The sequence below is a fragment of the Mastigoproctus giganteus genome, chromosome 6, assembly GCF_048544385.1.
Source record: "Mastigoproctus giganteus isolate SK-2022 chromosome 6, ASM4854438v1, whole genome shotgun sequence".
In the NCBI taxonomy this organism is placed as follows: Eukaryota; Metazoa; Arthropoda; class Arachnida; order Uropygi; family Thelyphonidae; genus Mastigoproctus; species Mastigoproctus giganteus.
In genome coordinates, this window is record NC_143580.1 from 75,818,376 (window position 1) to 75,832,311 (window position 13,936).

Sequence of the window (13,936 nt, forward strand, 5' to 3'; positions counted from 1 at the left end):
CCATTACTACACAATGCAAGCAGGGGGGAACCCCTACTTCGCTGGGCCCTCCATCCAGAGAGGTCACGGATTAGGAAGCATTTTCCGAACTGCATTCCGCTTTCTCACACCTATACTCAAACCTGCAGCAGCTTTCATCGGTCGACAAGTACTCTCGGCAGGACGAAATATCGTTGATGATGTCATATCAGGTGTTCCACCTAAACGTTCGTTTTTAAATCGTGTATCAGAAGTCGGGCAAGCCATTAAAGACAAGGTGCGTAATCAGAGAGGTGGTAAACGTAGACGTCGCGATATTTTCGATGGAAGTTATGATGTCTGAGCTGGATCTTTTCAGTAAACCTGCCACTAATATGTGTGTCGAACGGTCGTCGTATATTACTTTCCTTCCTCTGGCATCTGTAGATAGTGTAGGCCCGATCGAATTCTATATTCCGGGGACTTCGGAAGAGTATCTAGACCTCGGGAAAAGTTATTTGCGGTTGAAGGTGCGAATCACCAGAAGCGATGGAAAAGATCTGGAAGAAAATGATAAAGTAGGAGTCGTTAACAATTTCTTTCACTCTCTATTCAGTCAAGTCGATCTCTTTGTACAAGACAAACTGATTAACCCATCATCGAATACGTACCCTTATCGTGCATACCTGGAAACACTTCTTAACTATGGACGGGAAGCCAAGAATTCGCAACTGACAACTGAGATGTACGTCAAAGATCAGTACACCGATGTTAAACAGATGTTCGAGAAGGACGACAGTGGTATGTACCAACGATTGAAATTCTTCTCAAAATCGAAAACTGCAGAGATGTTAGGAAGACTTCGACTCGATCTGTGTCACCAATCTAAATACATAGTGAATAACGTCTCCCTCCGTTTACGACTGGTAAGAAGTTCCCCCGAATTTTGTTTGCTTTCCAACGATTCGTCGACTGCCAAGTTGAACATTATGGAAGCAACGTTATTCGTACGTAAAGTGAAATTGAATCCTCAGATTCAACTAGCACACATCAATGTTTTAGAGAAGAACCCGATCGTGTACCCTATTAATCGCGTGAACGTGACATACTTTTCTATTCCCAAAGGAATGGTAGATTCCACACGTGATAATATATTCCTAGGACAAATTCCATCGCGCGTGATTGTGGGTTTGGTGTCGAGTGAAGGTTTCAATGGATCGTACTCTCGTAATCCTTTTAACTTCTCTCACTTCAACCTGTGTTACTTACAAGTGACTGCCGATGGCATTCAGTACCCGTCAATACCTCTGACTCCCGACTTCAAGACAGGACAGTATACGAGATCGTATCTGTCACTCTTCTCTTCATTAAATAAATGGACGGAAGACACCGGAAACGATTTGTCATATTCCGAGTATCCACTCGGTAATGTATTGTACGGTTTTGATTTATCGCCGGACGAAAACGCCATTGGTGCACACATTAGTGCTCTGAAACGGGGGAGCGTACGTCTCGAACTGAAATTTTCATCACCATTGCCTGAAAACGTCACGTGCGTCTTGTACAGTGAATTCGAGAACGTGGTTTCGCTGACAAAAGACAGGTCGGTTCTTCTGGATTATGAACACTGAAGAAATAGCACGTTTGTTGGAAAGTGTTGTTAAAGATTACCCCATAAGTGTATGTGCTCGCGACGAACTGGCTACGAACATTCTTAGTAAACCGTTTCTTCTAGTCGTCAACACCGATCCATCCGACAGACCAGGAACCCATTGGATAGCTATTTACCTCGGAGAAGAAGAAGAAGCCGATTACTTCGACACGTTTGCCCGCCCCCCGCCCGAAGATTTTGTGGCGTTTCTGAAAAGGCAAAGTCGCAAGTGGACTCATAACAAGACTGTAATACAACATCGGGAATCTATAGCTTGTGGACTGCATTGTGTTTTCTTTTTAACCCATAGATGTCGCGGTATTACTATGAGACAGATTGTTAACGAATGTTATTGTAAAAATTTGTGGGGCAATGATATCATTGCTACTTTAGATGTAATCGATCACTTAAATAAACAAATTTAAAAAAAAAAAAAAAAAATTGTGTACTCACATACTTATCCACTGTATTTTCTTTCCTCTCAAGCGACGGGGAGACGTCAGAATCGACGGCTTCTTCCTTGCACGTTTGGGCGCGCGCTTTTCCCCGGCCGCCGCGGGAGGGAGCACGAGGGCCTCCTCCGGAGGCCCGCTTTTCTTCTTCAGTCCCAGAAAAGCCTGCAATGTTTGAAGGTAGGCCTTCACCTTGGATTCGATCGACATGTCCTGTCTCTTCAGAATTTCGGACATCTCTTCGTCCAGAGAAATCATCCGTTGGTGTTCTGGTGGTGCCAGTAGTAAATATTTTTTGAACGAGTCGTTCATTTTCTTATTAGCGATGTTATCAGTGGAATTATCAGACTGCCCAGTAAGGGAAACAGTGCACCTCCTTGCTGGGTAATAAGTCTCCGTCGCCTTGTGAAGGGGACTGTTTTATCCGCTAGAACACGTAACAGCTTCTTTTTGCGCTGCAGTCTACGACGTTCTTGTGGAGTGATTGGTATGTTACCTCTTAGTAAATTCTTACACAGTTCGCACAAAACCGTGACCTGAGAGTGCGATGCCTGTCTCAAAATTGTATTTGCTTGCTTGGGGCTGGCACCAGACAAAAACCTGATGAAGTCACTATGTTTTCGGAGTCTTTTAGCCATGAAGGTACATATGTAATTGACGGGCCGTCCTCCGGTAATATGCACGAGCGCAGACGTAATTGTTCTGGTGTATCTTGTCGAAAGTCCAGTAATAAATACGAGAACGGTTTTTCTGTGGCCTCCTTATAAATATCGACTAGAACACTCGAACGCCCTGGAAATACTTGCGAGGCTAGGTGAGATATTTGTCGGGAATCTCTGGGATTTTTAAAAACGATTAAATAGTGTGAGTTAAGACTGATGGTCCGATATTGACTACCCTGACAGAACAAATTTTGGGAGAGAAGACAGATACTTGTATTCCTGTGATGGCTTCCTTTAATGAATATTTCAGCGATTTCGGAACTGTCTTTTGCAGCGTGTAGGAGATCGTCGATTATGATTAGATTTCTGACATGTCTATCGACTTCGGGCAGTTTCAAGCCTTTTACGAATTCAACCTGCGGAAACTGTAAGAACCGATCCTGCTCTTCAGAGTAGCAGTAAATTATTTTCTCCGGAGGGGGTGAAATTAACTGTTTGCTGTTTTTAATAAGGGACAGAATGAAGGTTGTTTTACCGCTTTGAGTACCACCGGCCGCGACACATGTGAAGGGGTGGATAAACGAACACATAGTGACAGTGTTATAACCGACGAATCATTTTTGATTGTGTTTTTCACGGAAGTATCCATATGGGGATGTACGGGTGTCCTCTCCAACTATGCGCTTCTTAAATGTGAAACCATACCGCCTAGTTAACGATGTATGGAGTAGCTTACACTGCCATTTGTCACGTTTCACGTTGAACGGTACAGGAAAGAGGCCCAGCACCACCTTTATTTGATATGTTTATAAGAACCAGATCGATTGTGAGAGAGTCTGTTATCAGAAAGCCACTTCGCGACTGATCTACACTGAAAAACGCATCCATAATTCTATCTATTGTCAGTTCTGATATCTTCATAAATGGAAGATTAATCGGTGTTTTTAGGGAGTCGGCATTTACACATAAACGAACATGGCTAAATTCTCCTCCCTTGTTTACTTGTCCTATAATTAGTTTAAACATTTGTTTGAACAAAAGAAAAAATTGTTCCCCTGCAAGCAAATGTAAGTCTCGGTATTTGCACTTGAACGTTTTATACATAGTTTTATATTTAGAGGAATACTTCTCTGGCCCTTCACTGATTTCGTAGAATCGTTCGTATGTTTCGTCACCACCACCAATTTGAATCTGAAAAGAAATGAAAAAAAAAAAAAAAAATACTTAACGTTTTTGGAATTCGGATTGTAATTCTGCATATGAGATTCTGAATAAGACTTACAGGTCCTTCGTTTGATCCTCCTGCCCTCCCCTCGACACGAGGAGACAATGAAAAGAATTCTGCATTCTGAAAATGAATATTAAGCATTGTTATAAAACTGCATTTTTATCACGTTTAAAAATAAAGAGGGATAATATAGGAGGAAAGTCACTCACCTCAGTATACAGTACAGTATTCGTATACAATATTTCAGCTTCAATAACTTCTGCAAGACGGACAGCTTCACACTCCAGTGAACTATCATCACACATGTCCATTTTTTTTTTTTTCGGTAACGATTCTGTGACTGTGGTCGCTTTTAAAGGCTCTCCAGTAGCTTTATGACATTCTCAGTCATTGATCCTACTATTTCGTCAAAACGAAACTTGTTCGGAAATACTACAGACATCCTGTAAGTGGGTTTTAAGGTCAAAAGGAAAATAGTTTGTCATTCTGTAAGAGCTCCTAATTAGATAATTTCCAATGACACACTTCTTCTTGAGTAATATTCTTAGTCCATATCTGGGTTGAAGGTTGTTTTATTGGGCAATTTCCGATGACACACTTCTTCTTGAGTAATATTATTAGTCACATATCTGGGTTGGGACTGCTTTATATATGACTGTTATACGTTACATTTGCCATTTTTCAGCAACTGCTAAGATGAGTACCGCTCCAAAGAAGAACTATGTGTTTTTTCGTCGCCTCAGTTCACGCACTATTCTACGAGTTCTCCTGCTTGATTTCGAAGTATCGATCGTTTTGGAATGCGCTTCGAGTTATCTAAAACTAACGGTAGATCAGTGGAGTAAGATAGCGTTAAAATGGCCTGAAGTATTACTATTAGTTCGGGGTCGTGCACATGAAACTATTACATTTACAGATGGCTTGGAGATTGAGACAGATGCTGGTCGTGCTACAATTACCAATGGTGAGCTGTGTGATTTTAATCTCGACTTGGATGAATGTGAGTCTCTTTCACAAAAAATACTCTATGTTGACGATTTTGTATCTGTGCTTGGGAACGAAGCTAAACTATTTACGCTGATGCAAGAATCAGTGATGGAAGTACTACACACAGCTCGCGAATGTTTACGACTGCGTCGACAGTTCACCACCACCAGTGATATCACATTTCAAGAAGCCTACGAGTATATGGTTCGACATCTGATTCCGTATAACGTTGTAACAGACTTTACGGCTAGATGTACTTTGCAGCAGAAAGAACCAGAAATTAATCCTTATAATATTCTGCAGGCAGTACTTGGAATGATATCAGAGTTAAGGAAGCGTTATATTGAACGTTATGCTCATTTATTCCCATTTCATTGAACTGTGTCTTTTGATTGCTTGTGTTCTCGAAATGTTACTGTTTTGTTCATAGATGTACCTTTTTAAAAGTGGTCATTAAAAAGCAGAAATTTTCTTTGATGTTTGAGTTTTTTGATTTTAGGAAAAGTGTCAATTAAATGGTTTGTCATCATCCTGATAGTGATTATTATTATCTCGGAGCCGCAGCGTGAAGATAGGAGTATGGACTGTTTCCACACATCTGAAAATGTTACTGTTTGTTCATAGATGTACCTTTTTAAAAATTGTTCATTAAAAAGCAGAAGTTTTCTTTGGTGTTTGAGTTTTTGATTTTAGGAAACGAGTCAATAAAAGGGTTAACACACATAAGTTAAGACAATAATAAAGAGTTACAATAATAATAAAAAGGCTCTAATTAAAAAAAAGGTATCTTCATATTGAATCTCTAAGGAAACGAACCTATAAAAGTTTTACTCACACACAAGAAAAAAAGACTCAGGTGGCTTAGTTAATAAACACTATGACAAGACAATGAGTTTTCTTTTTATCAAAGGATCAATAAAGGTTTAAATCTATGAGAAGACACTGCGAAAGAAAATATTTTTTGTCACTTTTAAAAATAAAAAGTGTCTCATACTGCGACATTACACAATTAACACAAATATTCCGATGACATTATTTGATATGTTTATCGCTTCAGTAAATAAAAAGTGATGGAGGAAGTCATCATGCTGGGACATTACACAATTAACACAAATATTCCTACAAGAATGCGTGTTATTCTTCTGGAATTATACAGTTGGGTGGAATTGAAAATGTATTTTCTTTTTATCAAAGGCTGAAATTTTCTTTGGTGTTTGAGTTTTGGATATTAGGAAATGTGTCAATAAAAAGGTTTACACACAACTTAAGAAGATATACTGTAATAAAATGTATTTTCAAAAAGGTTTACATACACACAAGAAAAGACTCAGGTATGATAAAAAATTAAAAGATGTTGATTGAAGGTGTACATGTACGTCGGAAATTTTTTTCATTTGTTGATAGAATAAATACATGTATGTCTAATTGAAAATGTATTTTCTTTTTATCAAAGGCTGAAATTTTCTTTGGTGTTTTGAGTTTTGGATATTAGGAAATGTGTCAATAAAAAGGTTTACACACAACTTAAGAAGATATACTGTAATAAAATGTATTTTCAAAAAGTTTACATACACACAAGAAAAGACTCAGGTATGATAAAAAATTAAAAGAGAGAAATATACGTAGTGCCATCTAGGGACAAAATTACGAACTAAAAAAACTCGGTAAGCAAGTGGCGCCATCTAGGGAGAGAAATGAGAACTAACTATCACTTTCACACCTGTACTTGGAGTATAGTATGCAATTGAGTTTAAATCCCTCCAGGTATTATGCAATTGAGTTTAAAACCATTTAGACTTTATGTAAATGTGTTTGAACCCCCAACATATCTACTAACGTACCAACTATGTGGTGTTACACTCAGGGTAGTGGAGAATGAAAGCAACCTGGGGTAATTGTGCAGTCAGATATTAAGTTTTCTGAGCAGTGCAGAGGGGCTGTCATGGGGTCTTTTCAATGATATAGATTAATTTTGCGAGCAGGGATAAGGAGGGGATTATCCTCTTGTATAAAGCGGTGGTCAGGCCACACCTTGATTTCTGCATACAGGTTTGGAAGTCTCATTTTAGGAAGGATGTAGAGCTGCTAGAACGAGTACAGAGAAGGGCAACAAGACTGGTGAAGGGAACAAAGGGATGTTCTTATGAAGAAAGGCTTAAGTTCTACAAATTGCAGCTTCTGGAAACTAGGCATCTGCGAGGCGATCTGATTGAGGTGTATAAGGCATTGAATGGATTGAGCATGCTCAATGCTGTTGGGATTCTTCCTCTTGCTCAGATTACAAACCTGAGGGGGCATAGATTCAAATTGAGGAAAGACTTGATGTGCGGAAGTTTGCCTGTAGAATTGATGTGCGGAAGTTTGCCTTTAGCCAGCGGGTAGTTGATTGCAATGGGAAAGTTTTTTTTTGGCTGATGCTGTATAACCTTGCTTTCTTGCATCATATGCCTCTACTAATGCTAAAGATTTTGAGCCCAGTAGCTGGGTACGTTTTTATAGTTGTCTTCTTGAAATCTTCGTTAATGGACTAACATTCTGAGTTGTTTCATGCACGGCTGAGATGCTCTTAAACATTAGGATGGGATAAATAATTTTCCAGCTAGCACACAGAAAGCTCAGCAAAATCCTCACTCCAACAATGGTTCATCATTAAATTTGGGACTGGCATGACAGGTATTTATCTCGAGGTCGACTGACTGCTGACATTAAAACAGCTTTGCTCTTATAGGGGCTTGGTGATATCAAAATTTTTCAAGTCCTTGGATTTGTTATGATGGGTCGATTACCTGACCGTCCTACTTTTCCAATCTAAATCAGTTAGTTTTTTTCTTGTCGGAAACGTCTAAAACAACCGATGAACGGGATTGGAGTGTCTAATGAAGACGCTATTCAGCGTATTCATTATGCTGATAAAGAGATATGCCTCATCTTACAGCTTTTGCACCATTTGTATCATTTGCATCATTTGTTCCTCTATCTACTTCTACTACTGAAGGCTGACGTTTCGAGCAATTCTTTGAAAAACGTTCTGTGAAAAAAAGGAAATATAAAAATAAGTAAAGACTGAGTACTGTATATCTAATTTGGCCAGAAATATCTGAAGATTTAATATCGAACAAGAAGGCGTTTTGGAACCAACGCTCCTAATGTTTTTCTTTATTATTTATTCATCATTCCCTACCAACATCTTTCCGATGTTCGGCAGAAGCCTTCTGAATTACCTTTTCTGCATGGTGCTCATAATTAAAATTATTATCTTGGTCTGAGGCTGCTCCACCTATAACTTCGAACACAGACGCCGAAAAGGCTTACTGAAAAATATTTCCAAAACTTACTTTATGAGGGTTAAGGAAAGGTTTTTCTTCCAATATTTCATTATGGGGATTAGCGTCTGATCGCCCAATCAGAAATATCTTATTCAACACGTTGAAATCATAGAAGGTAGATTAAAATGCATATGCGTCTGCAGGGAACCTGTTGAAGTGCATATCATTACACATTTCTTGTATCATCGGCAAGAGGAGTCTGACAGCAGCATGGTCTGATTATGGGTATCGGTAAGATGCCTGAAACGTCACCTTAAATTGTATAGTGATTTAGGCGATTATCTGAATAAACTATATTATTAATTTCATGTGGTATATGAGTGGTATTAATTATAGTAATAATCTTAATGGAAAACAACCACGTAGCGTCCTTCCGTAACCATAAAAAAAAACATAGGTGATATAAAATTGATCCTCATCAATTGCATAAAAAAGTGCGAAACATATTTTTCATAAATAATAAATAAAAAAAGATACAACGCAAGTATCATAAATTCAATCTAAAAGTAAAGTTGGGCATCCAAACAAAAAAGCATTTTCATTGTGTCCAATGAATTCAATATAATGTTCCAGAAAGAGTCCAAAATTTCAGGGTCTTCATGAACTTTACCAAAATCACCAAAAAATTGCATTTTCGCTACTCCCACCATGCCTGATGGAGCAGGCACCATTCGAGATGATGAATTGTGCATCCATTAAAGCTACACACAATTCAGAAACCGCAGACTGGCATGCATATGCGACGTTATCTTTTTTTTTCCCCCCGAACTGTTATAGTATGGAATTTAAACTGTTCCACACGTTAAATTCCATATTCTGTAAACGGTTTAAATAGTTTACCATTCAGGCGAGTTTAAGTATGTTGTAATTTTGAATTTGGATAGAGCTCAAAAAATTGAATAAGACCAGCATGTAACCCAATTTTTATCCGGAGGCACACAGGATCGGGGTGCCTCATTTAATAATTAATCATGATTTTAATGTCTTCACCTCTTTCTTTTCAATTTTTTTGCTCTCATGTTGATATACTCTTGTATTATTTCTCCGTATATACAAATAGCTTACACATTGGTAGTTAAGATTTATCTCCGTTCTACAGATTTATAAATAAATAAGTACTGTATATAAGTGCCTAGGGTTTTATTTGATTTCGAAACCAGGCCAGTATTTAAGCAATACTCATCCATACACCGCGCATCATATATATATACACTGCCCTACCATTAATTTCCGGATACCTGCCCTACCATTAATTTCCGGTTAGACAAAAAAAAAAGAGCTTTAATTGTGACATTTAATATTTTGTGCCGAAACGTTTTGCTTTTATGACGGCTTTCAATCTTCGCGGCATACTCTCAACCAGCTTTTTATGAATGTCAGGTGATATGTTCCTCCACTCGGCCTTTAATGCAGCCATCAGTTCGGCCTTGTTCGTTCTTTGGGCGATCACGATGTGCACGTGCCCAGAGGCGGATTTAACGGCAGGCGCACCGGACGCGCGCCCTGGGCCCCGACTTCTGAAGGGCCCCTCAAAACCCAAACTTTACACTTTTTTCTAATGACACAAAGTTTGGTTTCATATGTGCAATTTTAATTACGTACAAGTTTACAATCGGCGGTAAAACCTGATAGTATGTTTATATTCGCTTATTTTCATTATTTTATTACTACGCTGCATACTATGCACATACTACGCTACCGCTCATTAGAGGAATAGAATCGTATTTGCTCCTTTGTACTTACAAAGGTTCTCCTGCAGTGCAGACTTACAATATACGCAAATACGCGTATATCGTAATTGTTGAAATTACATTAAGATAAAATTAATTCCTTTTGTTACATCAGCGCCTGGATTTTCGTAGTTTATGAATAATCTTTGAATTTTAATTAATCATTAATTTATTACACTATAACGAAAAATCTCTTCTTTAGTATTCTAATCATCAGACTATTAAATTTTATATTTTTCTTTTCATTGATAGGCTACCTGGTAACTAGAAAATTGGTAACTAGAAAAATGAAACGACATGTATGAGGGGCTGAAAAAAGACAAATTAAAAAAAGACGCGAATATAATATAATACATATATTATATTCAATTTTTATTGGAAATAAAACATTAATAGTACATAATATTTTTTATTTATTTAAAAAAATGGTTAACATGTATTTTTATTTTCCCTGTCTCTCTCTCTTTTTTTTTTAAGGGGCCCAATATTTTCTTCTGCGCCCGGGGACTTAATCCGCTTCTGTTAGTCATTAACTAAGAGAAGCGGATTAAGGATTTAACTTCTTAAATCAAGTAATTAACTCTTTGTAAAAAGCAAACGTTTAAAATTTTTTGTTACAATTTGTTTCCTTGGTGAACAGCAATAGTTGCCCTGTTGTTGTAGCAGCTGCAACTGCCCGTCGATGTTGTCTCCCTCCCCAAGTTTTTTGGGGAGGGAGACACCCCTTACATAATGAAAGTCCTACTATACACATATGAAGTAACAGTCAATGAAAAATGAGGTAATACAGGCGGCGGCTTTAATAATATAGAACATTGCTCTACAGCGGAACACTTGGGGAGGAAAGCAAACGGAATAGGAACGTGTTATAAAACGTGGGTGGGAACGCGTTATAAAACGTGGGTTATAAAAAGTAGACATAAAGCAGTGTAATACGAAGATTGTGGCGATTGTAACATTAGTATGTCAAGGGATTGGAAGAAATTTGACACAAGAAATTGATTTTGTAAGATGCGTACAAGAAAGATAATATTACAAGTAACGATATATTTCCAAGAATTTTTATAAAACTTAGAATTGTTCTAACCTTCACTTACGATATACGCAAGTGAAGGGTTACGATATATAATCAGAATCAATAATCCTCTATTTCATTTTGGGCCCAATGCCTCGTCATCTAATATGTGACGCATGCATACGGGCCCAATGCGCCTTGTCATCTAATAAGTGACGCTGATATATGGACCCAATGGACGCCTATAATGGCCAAGTACCTCGTGATCTAATAGGTGACGCCTATATAGGGGCCTGGTCATCCAACAGGTAACGCCAAGTGCCTCGTGATCTAATAGGTGACGCCTACATAGGTGCCAAGCAGGGCCCATCTTCCCTGTCAGCCCCTTCCTTCTGTTTCCTACCCTCCCCACCTTACTTTCTCTTACACAACGTTTTTTTTTTTTTTCATGTCCCATGTAAATCTAAAATTACAAAATTTATGATATTATAATATAATCTACGAATATAATATAATTTTGTCTGTAAATTGCGTGTGTTCTCTGGTCAATTTGCCTGTTTTCTGGACGAAAAAAATCCCAGGTCTGGGGGAAAAAAACCTTGCTATTACCTGAGACCGGCTAATTGTCAAAATTACAACCGTTGCTGAAGAACCAGCGATCATTTTATTCTCAAATCTGGTCTTAGCCACTGAAATCCCAGGAGTGGCGCATGGACTACGCGGGTCATATGCGCCAAAAAGAAAGGGCACAACACAATATACTGCACACCTTCAAATCTCTGACCCGATACAACGCACACCCGCGGAGATGGGAGAAATCCCAGAAGCCGTTGGACACCAACATACCTTACAACCAGAGGCGGTTTAACGGCGGGCGCACCGGGCCCCGAATTTTGAAGGGCCCCTCAAAACCCAACTTTACACTTTTTTCTAATGACACCAAGTTTGGTTTCATATGTGCGAATTTAGTTACCACCTTGCAGCAAGCTGTCCTGAAGGCCTCTTATAAATCTGCCAAGAAGAAAATCTTCCGTCCCACTGTATGCCCTTGGTGGACTCAGGAACTCACCTTGCTTAGACGGTCCGTCCACCGATCTCGCCGATTTTACCAGCGACACCGTGACTGGCCGGCTGGCCAGAAGTAGCACGACTATACAGCGACTACATCGCTAAGAAAAATGAATACACAAAGGAAGAAGGCAACATGGTCTGACTTTGTCAGAGAATCTGGCACGACAAATCCATGGGGACAAAATCTACAATCCGGACACTTCAGCACAGTGATTGCAGACTCCTGGGAGACTTCCAACTGGCAGGACTCAGCCAATCACATCCTGGATAAGCTATTTCCACCAGACGACACTGCTCAGGACTTGTCTGAGCATACTGCCATTCGTACTGCAAACAACAGTTATGAATCAGATGAAACCACAGAACCTTTCACCTTGGAAGAATTATCAGCAGTTCTCCAAAATATTAACATCCAAAAAAATCCAGGATTAGATCTCATTGAATACAGTTTCATCCTCCGTCTTCACAAGCTTCGGCCAGAGTATATACTCTTACTGTACAACAAATGTCTTCAGGAGGGATGTTTTCCTGTGGACTGGAAGATCTCGCTACTGAGACTAATTAAGAAGCAGCACAAAAACCCTACTGACCCGCGTTCTCACCGTCCAATTGCGCTACTTGCAAACTTTGGAAAAATACTGGAGCGGCTTATGGCACTCAGGACCACAGCTCTCTTTCAAGCACAGAATCTCCTCTCTCTCTCTCCCTCTCCCTCTACCAGTATGGTTTCACTCCAGGACGATCCTGTGAGGAGGCTCTCTTTGATCTAGTTCTGCACATAGAAAACTCTGAAGCAAAATTTGAACTTGCCATCTTCATTGACTTCGAGGGCGCGTTTGACACTGTCTGGTGGGACAGTGCTCTGGCACGCCTCCGGACAGCCTCCTGTTCCAGCCATCTCTATAGACTTTTTCAAAGCTACTTTTCAGATAGAACAGTAATTTTAAAGTCAAAATACCATCACGTCTCCAGGCCAATCACCCGGGGGTGCCCTCAGGGCTCAGTCTTGGGACCCATCGTGTGGAATATGATCCTACAAGACTGGCACTCCCGCTCCTTTGCTAATACCAAGATTGTTGCTTTTGCGGACGATCTCACGATAGTGGTGTCCGGCCGCTCTCGCAAAGCCATAGAAGACAATGCTAATCGGGTCCTTGACGACCTCTCTTCCTGGGCTGCACTAAATAAACTACGGATAAATCCAAGCAAGATTAAGTGATGCTGTTGAAAAATAAGCTGGATCTCAGGCGGCCTCCGCAAGTCTCTGGGGTACAACCTCCCATTGTCACCCAGACTACTGTGCTAGGGGTGGTTCTGGATCACAAGTTAAGCTTTCACCCCCACCTCATCCATCTCAGCTCCAAGGTGAAAAAATTTTCAGGCTCAATCATCAGAATCACCAGGAATGAATGGGGTCCAAGCGGTCGCTTCAGCTGTACTATAAAGCCGTATGCTGCAGGTGCTTGGTTCCACCGAGCTAGATTGGTTAATATGATAGGCAAATTAGGCTCTATACAACGGACAATGCTTCTGGCTACCCAAAGGGTATGCAGGACAGTATCCACTGCTGCTATCCAGGTCTTAGCTGGGACCCTTCCACTGGACTTGTATGTAATCTTCCGTGGCCTGACCTTTAGAATCAACAAGAAAATTCCAACCAAGATCTTAGACATTGAGCTAAACCTGAACACTGACCCTAAGGCAGAGAAAACACGCTGTTACAATGAGATGATAAATATCTGGCAGACAAGATGGGACACTTCCACCAAGGGAGCAGTTACAAGGAGATTCCTGCCGGATGTGACTTTCCCCTAAGTCGGCACAGAAGTGCCTCTCTCTAACTCTTGAGACATCGT

General features: G+C 39.8%; 2 protein-coding genes across 3 annotated transcripts in view; one reads left to right on the forward strand and one right to left on the reverse strand.

Moving 5' to 3' along the window:
• LOC150084415 (adenylate cyclase type 8-like) overlaps positions 1-13,936 on the reverse strand; it is a 405,296-nt gene that overhangs the window by 220,566 nt on the left and 170,794 nt on the right. The window lies entirely within an intron of this gene.
• Positions 354-1,589, forward strand: LOC150084417 (uncharacterized protein F54H12.2-like). The gene has a single exon (XM_090376223.1). The coding sequence runs from the start codon at positions 354-356 to the stop codon at positions 1,587-1,589; it is 1,236 nt and encodes a 411-aa protein (XP_090232349.1).